Source organism: Populus nigra, chromosome 3, assembly GCF_951802175.1.
Source record: "Populus nigra chromosome 3, ddPopNigr1.1, whole genome shotgun sequence".
In the NCBI taxonomy this organism is placed as follows: domain Eukaryota; kingdom Viridiplantae; phylum Streptophyta; class Magnoliopsida; order Malpighiales; family Salicaceae; genus Populus; species Populus nigra.
Window position 1 is genome coordinate 8742464 of NC_084854.1, and position 18179 is coordinate 8760642.

Consider the following 18179-nt stretch of genomic DNA (forward strand, 5'->3'; position numbering starts at 1 on the left):
ATCAGCATATTCTTCTCCAATAAGTATTTCCATTTGATGTAAATTTTTCCGTATATAAGTTCTTTTCTTCGTTGAATTAGAATCCTCTTTTAGTGTTTCTTTGAATATGAATCTTTTTCTTACGAAAAAAATATCTTTTTGTTAATAAGGATCTTTATATTTATTTTGTTCTGAATTCTTTATTAAATGTTGGTGATGAAAACAACCAATAATCCCATATATTATTAATATATTTTTGAGCTAAGCCGTAACAGATCCGTAGTTTCAACTAGGCTAAAGTTGATTCAGATGAAAATCATCGAATTAATTGTAAGGACTATAGACACCACCTATCTCCACATTGGTGTGATATTGTCCATTTTTGAGCCTAAGCCCTCATGGATTTGCTCTTGGGTTATACCCAAAAGGCCTCACACCAATGGAGATATTTATCCATCCTTATATACCCATGATCCTCCCCACTTCTAGCCAATGTGGGACTTTGGTCGTATACCTAACAATCCTCCCCTCGAACAAAGGACCACCAAGCCTCCCCTCAAACCGATCATTCATCCGTCCACTCTCTACCAACCAGGATTCTTCATTCTTTACTTCACCGTGTTGGGGTCAGGACACGTCCATGAAGCATCCGAAAAGCACTACCTGACTTGAGAGTTTGCTCTTTCTAGGTCAACTCCTCTTCACCGTGTTGGGATCAGGACACGTCCATGAAGGGAGCACACTGCCTATCCAATAGAGCTGATCCATGGATTACATCGTGATTGGGGGCCCACCCCTTTTGTTCCGCATTCCGAGGATTCATCCATCATGGCTAACTCTGGGCTTGGCTCTGATACCACTTGTAAGGACTATGGACACCACCTATCTCCACATTGGTGTGATATTATCCACTTTTGGGCCTAAGCCCTCATGGATTTGCTCTTGGGTTATACCCAAAAGGCCTCACACCAATGGAGATATTTATCCATCCTTATATACCCATGATCCTCCCCACTTCTAGCCAATGTGGGACTTTGGTCGTATACCTAACATTAATATGTTAGGTAAGATGTGTAGCAAATGCATGTCAACGAGCAAGAACTTAAACTGCAAGGAAGACTCTGAACATCACTGTTTAAAATTTGACATTTTAAAAAAGACAACAGAAAAATAGAGTGATGAACGTGATTCCAAGAATTGTTATGAATCAAATACAAGAAAATAGAGCTAAGTTTGTTGTGTATTGTTGTTACTCATTTTTGAACCCTACATGCTAGAGACAATGTATACCTCTTTTGAATCAAGTACAGGAGTGTAGCTCATATTTGCTGAAAAATTGACAAAAGTAGAGAAAGAAATATTTTTTTTCGAAACCCGGTTTGAGTTGTTTTCTGCTCTCTTTATCCTTCCTATTTGCTGCTAAAATCATCAGGTTTTCTTAGATTGACTAGGGGTTTTCATAATGCTCAATTTGTTCTTTTGTTATCTTGTTTTTCAGGTTGAATAAATCCTTTAAATTTTACACTAAAAAAAACTGATTCTGCTGCTATTGTAATTTTTTGTTCTAAATTAAGCTCTGATTCTGACTTGGTTTTGTACGATATCTGACCATCCTAGCTACATTCTGTCACTCATGACATGTTAAAAAATGACCTACACCTTTATTGGGTCCTAGGAATCACTGATCTTAGGGCAGACTCTTAGCTAGATTTGGATGTTTGGCATTGTCAAATCAAGAACCCTCTTTAAAACAATTTTATCTCAATTCGACTCCTTCATCAAAGTTGTAGTCCTAGACACATAGATAAATTTGGGCTTTTGAATCGCTTGATTTCAATATCAGAAGCTCAAGATATTCCCATTTGAATATCTAATGTGAAAGCAGGGATTTCTGCCGCGAGAAGGATCACGACCCGATTTTTGCATTGAAAACTCTAATTCTGTCACAAATTGTGATGATTTGTTCTTAGGTCATACTCTCAGTCATATCGAGATTCTCGGCATTGTCAGTTTCCAAATCAGATCAGGAGATCCTTTTTGATCAACCAGATTACTGCCAGATTTTGTTCTTTAAAATGATTTTATCTCCCTTCAACTCCTTCATCAAAGTTGTAGTCCTAGACACGTAGATAAATTTAGGCTTTTGAATTGTCTGATTTCAGTATCAGAAGCTCAAGATATTCCCGTTTGAATATGTAGTGTGAAAGTAGGGATTCTTATCGCAAGAAGGATTTTTTGCCCAAGTTCACGGGACTGATTCGAAGGATTTTTTATGGACCAAGGACTGAATCGAAAAGTGCTAAAATGAGGGATTGATTTAAAGAAGGATATTGAAAGCTGGAGAGGGGGCTGGATCATCATAAATGACAGGATTTTTACCACAACGAATAAGGAAAACAAGACTTTGCAGCTGCACCCTCCATCTGATTTCTTTCCTTTTTTCTCTGCAAATTCCTGTTGTTTTTCCTTTATCATTACACCTGATTTTTGGAGCTGAAGACCACGTTTTTGTTGCCTCATTTCAAAGGGAGCAGCTGGCCCTATGGAAGGAAAGAAAAGAGCCACACCCTCCTCTAAAACTGGAAAGAAATCAGATCTAAAGCACCAACATAAAATCAGAATATTGCAGTTTTCTTTTTGCGTTTTTTTTACTGCAAATTAGTAGGGATTTGCGTCCTAGGATTAATGCATTGAATCCTTCCTAAATAGAGCCTTCTAATGACCTAACGGGGGCAGCAAAAAGAGGGCAGCAAAAAGGAGAAAAAAACCGGAGAGAAAGAAAGAAAAAAACTGTAAAAAGAGACAAGAAAAACACAAGAGAGGCAGATTAAAAAAACACAGTAAATAGAGGGAGTTTTCTTTCTTGCATTTTGGTGTTATTGTGAGGAAAGAGAAGAGAAAAAGACAAGATAGAGAAGGAGCTTTGTTGCTAAACCTTGACAACAACGTTTGCTTGGTTTTATTTCATCTTCTTCAGAAAAGAAAACAGTGAGACCTGCAGGTAATTCTTAACTTTCTCCTCCTTTGCTGCCTTTAAATCTGTTGTACCTGTTTTGTCTTTGCTCTGCACATTCGTTTTCAATTTTAGACTACAATGAACGCTTGCCTCTTGCTGTTCCTGACGATTTAAAAACCTATTTCTTCTTTTTTCTTTTCTTTTCTTTCTTTCGTTGTTTCATAAGGAACCGTGGGAGGGGGGCTGTTGTTTCTTCATCATCAGCTCCCTTTTCTGTTCATTCTTTTTTCCTGCTTCTTGAGAGATTAGTTGACCATGGTTTTGTTTTTCCTATATACATGAATAGAGCATGCTTTTTTCTTTCTTTCTTTCTGTCTTGCTGTCTGCGTGGGGGAGTTAAAGCAGGTTTTAGTTTTTTCAAAGAAAGGGGTTTTGTGGGTATGAACACTGTCACTAAAATGGGTTTATGGGGATGAACACTGTCACTAAATTCTGTTTTATTTCTCTCCAGTTATGATTTTTTTTTTAGTTGCTTTAAGCTTTCTTGTAAATTTTAGAATATATGTGACGATTGGTTACCTTTTATTGTGATTCTTGTATTTAATTGTGATGCTTGTGGTTTAAAAAAAAATGTTTTCTTGTGTGTTGTATACGGCCAATACCCTAACATGTTTTGAAAGCTCTTTTTTTATATATATACAAAATAGTGGAAGTTTCGAAAATGTGTTTTCGCATGGATTTCTTAAACACAACAAAAATTATTTTCCTGCATTTCTGGATTTTATAACATGTTTGTAAAACTCCAAAGGATATTGGCCAACATTTTAAAAAATATTAAAATCTTATTTTGGGGGGAATTCATCTATTATTCATCGCTAATGTTTGGATAAAAAAATCCTTAAAGGATGAATATCCAAAATATTATTGGGAATAATTTGTTATTATTCACTGTTAATATTTGGATAAAGAAACCTGAAGTGATAAATATCCAAAATAATTTTCTAGGAATAATAAATCCGCACACATCCTTGAAAGAAGTCTTGATTATAATTAAGAACATTTCAACTTTTTACTCCACGGTTTACGAGCCGTGAGAGTATAAAACACTAAGAAAAAAAATAGGTTTTTAAAGCACCCTAGATTTCTAAATTTTTGTCCCTTCTCCTTGCGATTTACGAGTCGCAAACTCTTGAAATACCAAGGAAAAAATGAGCTTGTAAAGCACATGGAATCTCCTTGGATTTCTATCTTAATAAATTTAGTTAAAATCAAACAGAGAAAAATTGATGGGATTAGAAAACACTAACATCATAGCAATTATAAGACAAACCAAACACCAAGCAGCTTACCTTAGGTAGGGCGTACTAAGGGTGTTAACACCTTCCCTTTACACAACCAGTCCCTTGCCTTAGAATCTCTGAAAGACCATTTAGGTTTCCTAGTGACTATAATACTAGGTGGCGACTCCTTTACACAAAACAAATAACTCGAAATCAATCAAGGGTTCGCCGCTCCGCCGCGAGGGTGTGACATGTATGACCTAATTGACAGCCAATCACCCCCTAACTAAATCTAAATCATGAATCTATTAGAAAACACATGTACACTATATATGTGAGCAAAAGCAAAAGATGCATAAGATTTTGATAGAAGTCAGCAATCTAAGCACTTTTTTTCCTTTTTTTTTTGTTGGGGGGAGGCATGCTAAACTAGATCAACTCTCCTGTGTACTCCATATATATAGTAGTGTCTCTCATCGTTACATAAAACATTGCAGCTCTAAGAACCTTGAAAGCACAACAAAAGAAGAAAAATAAAACTCAATCATTAGATTGAAATAGACACTCGTAACAACAACAACAAATTAGAAAAAAAAAACAGAGAGAGATTTTATAGTTAAAATTTTAATGCACTTTGAGAATTTTATAATTTTAGAATTTTAATGATCATAATATATTGTAATATTGAGGTGATGAGTATTATGGTAATAATACTGATAGGTAAGGGTAGATGGTGGGTGGTGAAGATGGTGCTAGAGTAGAGATGAAGATCAATGTTATCAAAAACGCGTTTTGAGTTGTAAAATTGTATGATTTTACAAGTCAAAACATATAAAACGTGTATACTCAGGTTAAAAACTCGAAAACCAGTAAAATTGGTCAAAACCGATCAAATTCAATAAAATCATATTGATTTCACAAGTTTGATAGAAAATTAAAATCTGCATTCTGCTGACTCCATCTCCAATTCTCCAAATCACTCTCAGGTTAGAGGCGACACTGGGTGGGAAGAGAGCACCATAGTTTGCTCCATACAAGAGCGAGGGATTCTTCTAGAAAAGCAAATCAAATTCCAAAACACCAGTTTTCTTTTAATATCTGGAATTATGAATTTATATGTAAGACATATTCCCGATATTAAAAGGTAGTTCTTTTATGTATAGATTTTAGAATGGTTAGGTTTTACCCAATAAGATAAGGATCTCCTTACTGAGAAGAACTTTTCTTAAATCTTAGACAGACCAACAACTAGAAAACATGACAAGACCTTAATTTTATCAGAAAATTAAACAATGCAGCTTACCTTAGGTAGGACATATTTGAGGTGCTAATACCTTCCCTTTAAGCAACCAGTCCTCGCACCTGATCTCTGAAACCAGTTAGGGTTCCTAATAATCAAAATACTAGGTGGCGACTCTCATTCACTCTATACACTAGAAAAAGACAAGAAATCCTTGTCTTCCCCATTTTCTCGATACCTACAAGAGTGGACGATCACTGCGACGCCGTACACGTGTGACAATAATAGTATTATGATATCAACTATATAGATGTAGTAACAAAATATCAGAGTTCTTGAATGTATACTTTATGATAATATACAAACTCCTTGGTAAGAATTAATGATCTTTAATTTGATATCACTATATTATTATCTTAAATTATATTTAATGTTTTTCATTAGTTAGTAACTGTGAATTAATAAAAATAGAGAGTTTGTAACTAGTAGTGATGATATTTGATGATATAATCATATTTTTTAAATTGGCATTATAAATAAAACCACATAAGTTGTAACATATCACTGGAAATTTAGTTCATATAATGCCTTATACCCAGGATAAGCGGGTTTTAGTAGGCACTAGTGTTAGGGCTAGCAAGCACATAAACAAGCTGATCTTTGGTGGTGTTGATGGGGTTAGGTGTTAGCTACCCAACCTGATAGTTGATTGGGGATCGTACAGAATTTGTACCTAACATTAATATTTATACAAGATTTGTTTTGTTTATTGCACATGGTGAAGACCTAACATTTTCATTATATACTAAGATAATAATACTGTGAATTGACTCAGGTCAACTTAGGTTTACTTGTCAAAATCATAACTGAAGTCATGGATTTGGTTGGGTTTAATCATATGATAATAAAAATTGGTACGTGCAAGAAAGTCACCAAGAATAAAAAAAATAATTGCAAAGGGCTATACAACAAGAGCATTTGTAAGTGTTATTAAAAGAACGTTATAATTTTATTTGAAAACAAATCAAACATTGAATGAATTTTAATAAAATAATGTCCATAAAAATTTCTAATAAATTTATCTTAATGAATTGCAATTTAAATGAAAAAAAAAAGTTAAAGAACATTAAGGCACTTGGGCCTGGGTGGGTCAACCCGCCTATCCTATAAAAAATAAAGGCAAGGGGTGGGCTGCTAGGGCAAGCCCAATGCTAGACCATTAACTTCTTTTATTTTACCGGAAATGAAATTGGTAGACAGTAAGTTTGTCTCTTTTTTTTTGCAAGTGCAGATGACATGTCATCTCATAGTTTAGCTTCAGCCACCTTACATTATAGGAAAATTGGGTTCCATCATCTTGGTCTTAGAAAAGCTCATATTAGGAATTTTTTTTTTTATATCGTGATAACCCAATATAAAAAAAATAAAAACAAATTATCAAGTTTAATTCTCATTTAATGCATTGTTGAAAGACAAAATTAGAAAAAAAAAATTTAATGACCAGACCAAAAAAATTAGGATAAAAAAAATATTATTACAATTCACAATGCTTTCTCTCATATGCTAAAATACATATTACAGTAAAAACACCACACTTTTAAAATTTTTGTTAATAGTTATATAAGAAATTTTCACAAGTAAAAACGATATGTCCAGCGAAGATATTTGATAGTTCATTAAATCCAATTCAATGAATCAAAGTTGAAACCTCTCGATAATATTTTTTGTTTAGCTCGAGCTTAAAATTAAATTGTATAGGAGTTGTTCTTGTGTCTTCCAATCAACTTGACGAGTTAAAGTAAATTTAGACAATTAATAAAAACATGGTTCGGATTTAAAAATATTTTCAAGATGACATCTTTTCTTAAAACAAATATTGAGACGGTGACACATTGGATAAACCCGGTTCAACCTACGTTAACTCATCAAACTTGCGATCTGAGTTATGAACTCTATTGAGTAAAAAAAAATTATTTAAATTAATTATATGATAAAAAATAGACGCTTGCAAAATCGAGCATCAACCACTATCAGAAATTCACCTAAAACCAACAGAATTACCGACATAATAATTATGTCGGTAAATTGCGGTGATAATTACTGACGGACACTATTTAATCTGTAATGTCATTTGTATATACCGATAAAATTACAGACAAAATATATAGAATTTTTTTTTAAAAAAAAAGCGATTCAATGACATGGAAGTTTTTCCGAGCAATTTTACCGATGGGTTTATCGAGGGATTCAAACCGGGATCTCCGTACAATGACGTGACCCTCTCCTCCCCTATTTCTTCTTCTTCTTCCCCATCTCAACTCTCTCCTCCCAAACTGCAAACAACCACCCCCCCTAAAAATATCTCCCTCTTCTCAACACAAGTCATATTTCTTTAAGTTTTGTGGTCATAGTACCGTGTTTTGATTTATTGTGGATTTTATTATTTTTTGTAAGTAAATCTATCTTTTTTAATTTTAACATTTAAATGTCAATTTTATTATTTTCTTTTAGTATATGTATTTTGTTAGTGTATGTTCATGTTTTATTGTTATTTCTTAAATAAACTTATAGTATGAATGTATAACTTTGTACTTGTTATAGTTTGTTTTAGATTTTTTTAAAATTGTTTTTGCTTGTCATTGTTGGAACTTTGTTGAATTACCGAATTACATGTGTTGTGATGAAATAATTAATAGCTTGTTTAACGGGTCCGTTTTAATTTTTATCAATGCTATTGTGAAGTTGTAATTTCCATAAATTTATATGTATAAATTGGTATGGACGTTGATAATTGATCATGAATATTTATGAGAAGTTTAAATTAGTTTGTGGGATAATCTCGAGGTGAACCAATATTTTTGCAAATTTATTTACCTCACATAGTTAATTAATACATGTTGTCATCATAATTTTATAGAGGTTCGATAAAAGTCATGGATGATCGTTCATGGATGCATCGAGATTCACCTCAATGATTGCGAAGGATGGATTATTGTATTGAGGTTTAGGGTTTTATTAATTTCACAACATTTATTCCCATAAATTTTACTAGAGGCGGTATTAGGTGTCCATACAGGAAGTGTAAAAATAAAAGTATTTTCATCCAGATGTTGTAATGACGCATCTTCTTCATAAAAGGTTCATGGAGGACTACATGTGTTGGTATGCATACGGAGAATTATTTGTTTGTAATGAGAGCATGATTGAAAGGGTGGTTGGGTCAACTTCTAGTGCTAGCAATATGCATAGAGTTGCAATCGACAACAGTAATCCTTATAGGAATATGGTTATGAATGCAATGAGAATGAATCAAAGTAATGTCAGTTAATGTCCAATCATAAAAGAAGAACCATTATGGGATGGTTGTATGAACCATAGTAAATTATCGGTCGTAGCACAGGTGTTCACCATCAAGTCAGATCAGGGGTTGAGTGAGGCCGGTTATGACAAAATTATCGAATGGGTGAGAAACACTTTACCTAAAGGGAACATACTGAAACTAAATTTCTATGCTACAAAGTCCATGATGAAACCCCTCGGTTTAGGATACCAGAAAATTGACATGTGCCCTAACTTCTGCATGTTATACTACCTTGAAAATGTTGAGCTCACCAAGTGCATGACATCTGGGCATTCCCATTACAAACCCAGAACTAGCAACGGAAAGACTCTCGTGGCATAAAAAACTTAGATACTTTCCAATCACATCTAGATTGCAGAGGTTATTCATGTCACCAAGGACTACTGAGCACATGACATGGCACCAATCACATGATGCGGTTGATGGAATGATGGTGCATCCTTCTGAAGGCAAAACATGGAAACACTTTAACAGTGTGCATCCTCACTTTTCAACTGAATCAAGGAACTTGCGTCTTGAGTTGTGTACAGACGGATTCAACCCATTCAGGTCATGTGTTGCTCCTTATTCTTGTTGGCCGGCTATACTCACAATTTATAACTTACCACCGGGGATGTGTATGAGGCCGGAGTTCATATTTTTATCTACTGTCATACCTGATCCAAGCAGTCCAGGCTAAAATATATATATGTTTGTCTTCGACTGTTGATTGATGAGTTGACGCAATTGTGGTCTTCCGGAGCTTTGACTTATGATATATTGAGAAAATAGAAATTTGTTATGAGGGTGGCTTTGATATAGACTATCAGTGATTTTCCAGCTTATGAAACGGTTTGTGGTTGAAGCACGTATGGAAAACTAGCATGCCCATACTGCATGGAAAACATTAAGGCATTTATGCTAACAAACAGAGGTAAAGCTTCTTTTTTTTACTGTCATCGTTGTTTCTTGCCAACGAATCATAGGTACAGAAAGAACAAAAAGGATTTATTTGTTGGCAGAGTTGAAAAGGATGTTACACCCCCGCGTCTTTCTAATGAAGAATTACATGATGTTGTATCAGAGTATAGTGACATTGTGTTTGGTTTCCAATCAGGCAAGCAGAAGTTTCCTGGTTTTGGTTTGACCCACAATTAGATAAAGTGAAGTATTTTTTGGGAGCTTCCTTATTAGAAGACCAATCTCCTCCGCCATAATCTTAACGTCATGCACATAGAAAAGAACGTGTTTGAGAACATTTTCAACACTGTCATAGATGTGAAGGGGAAGACAAAGGACAACATCGAGGCTAGATTGGATATATCTTTGTTCTGTAACCGTAAAAATATGGAGTTGGTTTTTGATGGGTCACAGGACACAAAACTAAGAGCAAGCTTTGTGTTAGAGAAAAATACACAACTACTAGTCTACAAATGGCTTAAAAGTCTGTGTTTTCCCTATGGACATGCCTCAAACATATCAAGGTTGGTTAATATGGAGGAATGCAGATTGTATGGAATGAAGAGTCATGACTGCCACGTGTTTATGCAAACACTCATTCCATTAACTTATCATGATTTGTTGCCAATAAGGATATGAGATGCACTCACGGAGATCAATCATTTCTGTAGAGATATATGCTCCACCAAGTTGAATGTTAATCATATTGAGAGGCTTGAAACAAATATCATCGAGAAAATATGCAAACTTGAGATGATGTTCCCTCCATTATTTTTTTACTGAATGGAGCATCTCCCCATACATTTACCATTCAAGGTAAAAGTTGGAGAACCGGTCCAATATAGATGAATATATCCATTCGAATGGTTAGATATTACAATTGCAATGTGATTCATATATAAAAGTATTTTCTTTGTTCTTCTTAATTGAAAATATATGATTAATTCCATGCAAGTACTTGTTCAATCTTAAAAAAACGTTTAAGAACAAGGCGCATGTTGAGGCTTCAAAATGTGAGGCCTATATTATTAAGAAGATCTCAACATTTATCTCGTACTATTTCAAACCTCATTTGAGAATGAGAATCAATCGCGTTCCACGACATGATGATGGTGGTGAAGTGCCTTCCAGTGAAAACTTGTCAATATTCTCCAATCATGGATGACCCACACCTAAATTGTCGTAAAGGGAAGATATTTGTTTCAAATAGAGTTCAGACAAGCACATAATTATGTTCTATTTAACTATGATGAGCTGAGACCTTTTTATGCAGTAAGTATATGTATTACTTAAACTTTGTTAAGAATGTACTAGTTATATATTGTAATATCATAAACTCATATAATTTGGAACAACCTTGTAGGCAACATCAATAATATTTATTGTCCACTAACTCATAGCTGATTGAATCTTAAATCTTTCAAATACAAGATGAACAATTTGCCATGTGGTTCAGAACACATGTAAGTACTATCACAAACTCATTATCTCTTGCAAAGTTACTGTATGTGATTACAAAATTCTCGTTTACTGTTCATTATTGTACATGATATACAAGGTTTATCAAATGGGAAGGAATGTTGTTATTTCATTGTCTTCATTAAGCCTAGGCTTTGAAAGAAAAGTTAAGTGCTATAACGAGTATTTTTTTAATGGATATGTGTTTCATACTGAAGAATACAGGCATGGAAGAAAGACATACAACAATAGTGTTTGTGTTAAGGGATCGACTTGTAGTGAGTTTGAAGTTGACTACTATGGTAAATTAGAAGAGGTTATCGAATTGCAATATCATAGCGAAGAGAATAAATTATTTTTATTCAAATGCTATTGGTATGACACCAATGACAAAGGAATCAGAGTAGATCCTTACTATGGTCTAGTTGAAATCAACTCGAAAGCTAGACTCCGCAATGTAAACGATGTTTTTGTTTTCGCAAAGCAATGTCAACAAGTTTATTACACATACACCCCTTCATTTAGAAAGGACTGATCAAGAGTTGATTGATTATCTGTTTTAAAAATGAAACTCAGGGGTCATGTCGAGGTTTTTCAGAATGAGAACGAAGACACAAGTATGCGAGATGAAGTCTTTCAAGTTAGTAAGTTGGTTGAACCATATTGATTTGCTCCTTCAATTGACTTAGAAGAAAATTCAAATTTTTATGTTTTCGATGATAGTCTTGTTGATGTTCACGCATAAGAGTTGAATGTTGTAGAACTGAAGGAGTTCGTGGCGTTGCAGCAACACACGGCTCATCTCATAAAAAAATACAAGTAACTCTCGGCGAATTATGAACAACTTCATCAAATGGTCATGGACTTTAGATCACATATGGGTGATACATATGCATCTCTTTTTTGGCTGTTTGGTCCCGGGAACGACCAACCTCCACCACCACCACCTCCTCCTCCACCTCCGCCATTGTTCTAGTTTTATTTTTTTTGGAAACACATTAAATTTATAATGAATATTTGGATGAATATTATTTAACTTTATTTTTATATTTTTGATGTTTAATACAATTTTATTTGCATAATTTTTTTTTACTATTAATTTATATTTTTTATTCTAAATAATGTTTTTTAAAATCTTTAAAAAAACACCACCAACAGATTTCCAGATGGAATTTTTCCATCAATATTTTACAGAGAGTTGAAAAATATTTACTGGAAATGCCACAATCACCAACGTCTCTACAAAGGGAAACATTTCGTCAGTATTTTACCAGGAGTTACAAAACATTTATTGAAAATGCCATAATCACCGATTCTTATACCAACAGATACCGTCTGTGGACATTTCACTTAGAGTTGAAAAATATTTACTGCATATGCCATGATCACCGACATAATATTTTCTTCGGTATATTTCTAGCAAGATATTTTTTTGCTCGTATTTTCCATCTGTAAAATCATCGGTATTTTTTTTACCGACAGAATGTGGAATTACCAACGAACGCTATGCTGACGAACGCTTTCTGTCTGGATTTAGTAGGTAAAAAAATTTACTGACAAAGTGGCATTCTTACACCGACAGATGTGGTCCGTTGATAATACTATTAAAACTTGTAATCTACTCAATACTAAGATATTTTTCTAAGACCATGATAATCCCATAAAAGTAAATCGAAATAAAACGTGAAACTTAATTCTGAATAATTATGTTTTTTTCTAGAATAATTTTTTATTTAATAATATGATTAAAAAATAAATGCTAAAAAAATCAAGCACCAACCTAATGTTGGGATGATTTTTCAAGACCATGATATCCTCATATAAGGAAAACTAAAATAAATAACAAAGTCCAATTGTCAATAAATCCAAAAATATGAAAATTAAAGACAAAAAAAAGAAAAAGCAAGAAGCAAAAAGCAAAAAGAAAATGGAAAAAGGAAAAAAAGACTTGTGAGGAGGGGAACATTGATTTCTCCTCCTAAACTAATTCTTGTCAATAATAGTTTAGTTAATTCTTTAAGTTATTTGATTTTTAAGTTATTATTTGTAGAATTACGCATATTTAGCAATGGGTATATTGCATTTAATCTTTAGATTCTTTTATTGTTAGATGCAAGTTTAAGTTCATAAACGTATTGAACCTGATTTTTAAAATAATTCTGAATATTATATCATAGTATTAACTAGTTTGTTGCTTTGTGCGTTTTAATGGGTAATCTTTTACTAGTATTAATAAACTAGATCTGGCTTGGTTTGATGAGTTAATATAATAGCTAATTAATTTAGTTTTTGGTTTAAATTAAATTTTAAATTAAATCAAATATAAATTAATTTGATGTGATGGAATCAATTTAAAAAAAACATAAAATTTTAGTCAACCAAACAAAACTCTATATGACTTTTTTTCAAAAAATTATCAATCTAATATATTTTTATAAAATAATTTAAATGACAATATTTTTAATGGATTTGGGCCAACTCTACCAATACGTGATTAATTTAGACCATAGGCCTAACTAATTTTAATAAGTTTTTTTTGGAATCTAGTTTTTATTTAATATTACAATAATAAAAATAGATATTTTTAGCTTATTATATATAATAGAGAATGTTTTCATTAATTTTCTTTTTCATTCATGTAATTTTTTACAACATAATGGTTTTTATTAGCAACATAGTCATTGAATAAAAATTAACAACATTAAAAAAAAAAAGTTTGATAAAACTACAATGATTTTAACTAAAAAAGAAAATTTGTATATTTTTTTTTTCAAAAACCTAATTTTTCCATTCATGCATTTCATTTTTATTTTTATGAAAACATATTTTTTTTTATGAGAAGCATTTTTTTTTTAAGCAAAGACTTATTATGATACTAAAAAATTAAAAGTTTGAAAATATATCATTTTTACGCACCTACATAAAAAAAGCATCAGAACAACAATTTGTTTTTAAAATCATATAAAAATTAATAAGAAAAATAAGAAAATAAATATTATAGTCGCATCTAATAGTAACACATAATTATTCAGAAATCAATGATATCATCATAAAAAGCCCTAATATTGTCAAAACAAATGACATGATTTTTCATTAGAAGCACATTTTTTTGAATAAAAAGCAATGAAAATTAAAATAGAAGTTTGTTAAAAATTTGAATAATTTGAAATAGTTCAAATTAGAAAAATATATCTTTTAATCTAAACTACATGGCTTTATTAATGCATCTCTTTATTATTTTAACAAAAGTAATTTTTTTAATCAAAAGCATTATTTTATAGATAAATAAACTATCATGATCTCAAAAGCAAGTTTTAATATATATATATATATATATATATATATATATATATATATATATATATATATATATATATAATGTCTTAATATTTTGTATGTGATTGAAAGTAAAAAAAAAAACCCCTTAATAATGTGATAAAATAATTTCAAAAATCTATTAAAAATAACACAAAAAAATTCATTTTCATTGAATATCGATGAATAAATTTTTAATTTTTTTTTATCATATCTCGTATATAATGATCGGAAAAAAATTGCAAACATTACTGTAAAAATATATTAAGAACTATGAAAGAATTGAATAATAATTTAAACATCATGTTAAATATTTTATTTAAAAGGCATCCCAAAAATCACATAGAATAAAAATTTAAGAATCAAAATGAATTATTAAAAAATACACAATGTCATTCATGGTATGTGTAAACAGTGTTTTGTATGGGTAAACAGTGCGGCTCATCAACAATACCCAGCCTTAGTTTTTTTTTTTTTTAATCTAATTTTAGATGCTTTAGAATTTCCATCTCTTTAATTTGTGTGTGCAAATAGGGTGCCTTTGTTTTGTAAAAATATATTTTAGAAAACATTTTCCTGAAACTGAATTATTTTCTCTTGATAGATTTTGATAGATCAGTTAAAGTGAAGGTGATAATAATGACAATGATGTTCAAAACAATGGTGGTAGTTGATGCATAACAGCAGTATTAAACATTTTCCTGGCATTGTGTTTGAAGAGGTGATGATACGATAGAGATGATGATAAAGAGATGATGATAAAGAGATGATATAATGATTTTTTTTTTAATAATTTTAACTAAGTGCAAATCATACTGAGGACTCGAAAAAGAAGTTCATCATGATTAATATATCTCCTTTTTTTTATTTTATTTCAAGAGAAATACATCTAAAAGCAGGTGCTGCAACAAGAAATTATTTTTTTCCTTTAGAAAAAGGAGGGCAGTACGCTGTGGCTACAAATTAAAGGAGAGACAGACTGCAAGCGGACTCAATAGATGCTTGAATATGTAGCATGCTCGACAAATACGATTCTAAGCCATGGCTTTCAGTTCCTCAATCAACTCTACAATGTACTTGTTCTGAATCTGTGCGTTCAACAGAAATTCCCTCCATTTTTTGTGATTTTCCCTCATAGACTTGCCAGGCTCCTTGTCTACATCCAGCATGACAGTTTTGACAGCTTCACAAATATCATCCTTTCCAAAATACCCATCCTCATCTCTCCTATTTATCTCCACCCCAGCCTTCAGGTCTCCAGCTATGAGCTTGGTGTTCAAGAACTGGTCACCCTTCAGTGGTAGCATGGCCAATTGACAGTCATTCACCAATGCTTCAATCAGAGAGCTAAACCCTGAGTGACAGACATAACACCCTACACTACTATGTGCGAGTATAAGCTGTTGCTGAACCCACCCTGTGTGCAGAACTCCTCTCCCCTTGACCCTCTCTAAGAACCTCGATGGTAAAGCCTGGTTTAACTCGGTTTGGCTGTCGAGCTCTGCAGGAAAGTTCAAAACAAGGAAAAATGGTAAACCAGTGAGTTCCAAACCAAGAACAAGCTCTTTTATTTGGTCATGGTTCAGGAATGTTTCGCTGCCGAATGAGCAAAAAATCACAGATTTGGCAGGAAATTGACCCAACCAATTAGCCCATTTCTCATCGAGTACTCCAGAAGGTGGATCAGGGACTAGAGGACCAGTTAAAAGTACAGGTTTTTTAAACTGTGTTTTTATAAAATCCACGTACGGTCCTTCCATTTCTTGACATGTCTTCAAGAGCATTGCAGTGCAACCAAGACGACTACCGACAGCTCTATCGCATATAGTAGGACCACCATCAAAGCTCTTATATACAACCGAGAAGTCTCGAGCCTGAAAGGCTTTTACAGAAGTAATGGATGATGAAGGATACCCATTTGGAGGTTTCATGAGATCCTCAATCGAGGGACTTTCTCCTTCTTCACTTATTCTGGCAGGGACAGTAAGGTATGAAGTTGAAGTGGCAGAGAAAACAGTGTAGCTTATTGTTTTTATGCCAATCTGGGAAGCTAGCTTTGGAACCCAGTGCTGCAAGAGATCGAAGATCACAAAATGGGGTTTGAGTTCTGCCAATATGGCCTTGATTTGAGGCTGCATGAGGTCTAGAGCTTTCTTGAGGAGACCAGCCACAGCCGGTGTTGTCTCTGCGGTGCTGTTATGCCCCGGAGGGAGGCCCTCAACCGCAGGGATTGGAAGAGAGATGATTTGGGTGGTGGGAGTGGCAAGAAGAGAGGACTTGATGCGTGCAATGTTGCCAGGAGCTGACAAGAAAGAGATTCGAACTCCATGGAGGGAAAGCTTGTTAGAGAGTTGCACAAATGGGCTTATGTGACCAAACGCAAAGAATGGAAACATCACAACATGAAGCTCGGATGATGATTCACTAGACATGGTTTTTTAGGTGTTGTTCCTCTCTCTCTCCCTCTTCCTGTTTCTTGTTTCTTTTTTGGTTTTCGATGTCCAATACAGTCTTTATATATAAACTCAGGGTGTGCTTGAGAATTGTTTCTTTTTTTAAATTTTGTTTTTATCACATTTCTAATTCACTAGCATTTCAATCAAGTTACCTATAAAATAAAATTTTAGTTTTTTTTTTATCAGCTGGATCCTGTTATTAAAAACCGAAGGACCAGTGACCATTTACCATTCAACAATAGCCATGGGTCGGTCTTGTGCATTCCTTGGTGGTTCGCTTTGTTTATAAAGTAGAGCTTGCCGATATTTTTTTTTAATATATTAAAATAATAGATTTTAATTTTTAATTTTTTTTAATATCAGTAAATTAAAATGATATTAAAAAATTAAAATTTTTATAAAGCACATATGAATGTGCTCCCAAACACAAACACCCCTAGAAAAGTTAATGGAACCCAACAACCACTAGTCTCTGCCAGCCACCATTAAACGCGAGACCCCGGCTCCAACCACCTCTTAGTTCGTGGTCCAAGACAAACCAAACAGGTTCGGTACCTTTCTGCATGCATTGATTGTTATTGTCAGGGGAAGAGGTGGTGCTGCCCACTGTGGTAATGTATAGCGGTTATCAATAATAAAAAAAATTTAAAATGTTAAAAAAATACTAAAACCCAATGTTATTGAATTTCTCTGAGCAGCAGGCCCAAACACTAAAAAAAAAAATTCAACCAATCCAATTTCAAATAAAAAAATTTATCATCACTCAACATTTATATAATATAAAAAAATCTCATCAATTCATTTTCTATTTACCATATGAAAAAAATTAAATAAAAAAATTTAAAGAGACAAAAAAAAAATTAAACGTATTTGGATTTAGCTAAAAGCTGAACCCAATAGCTATGTAACCTGTGCTCTGTCACGGGTCAAATATTTTTATTTATCCATGCAGATTTTTTAAATGCATTTTGGTAGTTCAAAAAATATAACAAATTAAAATGTTTGTGCACACATGTAATCAAATAAACTAAGAATTATGTGCATTAATAAATCAATAAAAACTTATTAATGACACCTAAAAACAAAACTTGGAAAAACAAGAGACAAATGTAGATCAAGATATTGAATCTTGAAAAATAAAATATTAAATTAATTGAATAAAATATAAAGAAAAAAGAAATAACATGTAAGGCTA

The 18179-nt window shown here is 32.9% G+C and overlaps 1 protein-coding gene across 1 annotated transcript; it reads right to left on the bottom strand.

The window, feature by feature from the left end:
- Window positions 1–15370: 15370 nt before the first annotated feature.
- LOC133688739 (anthocyanidin-3-O-glucoside rhamnosyltransferase-like) lies at window positions 15371–17026 on the bottom strand. The gene has a single exon (XM_062108335.1). It carries the CDS (start codon window positions 16958–16960, stop codon window positions 15563–15565), a length of 1398 nt encoding a protein of 465 aa, XP_061964319.1. The 5' UTR covers window positions 16961–17026; the 3' UTR covers window positions 15371–15562.
- Between the last annotated feature and the right edge of the window lie 1153 nt (window positions 17027–18179).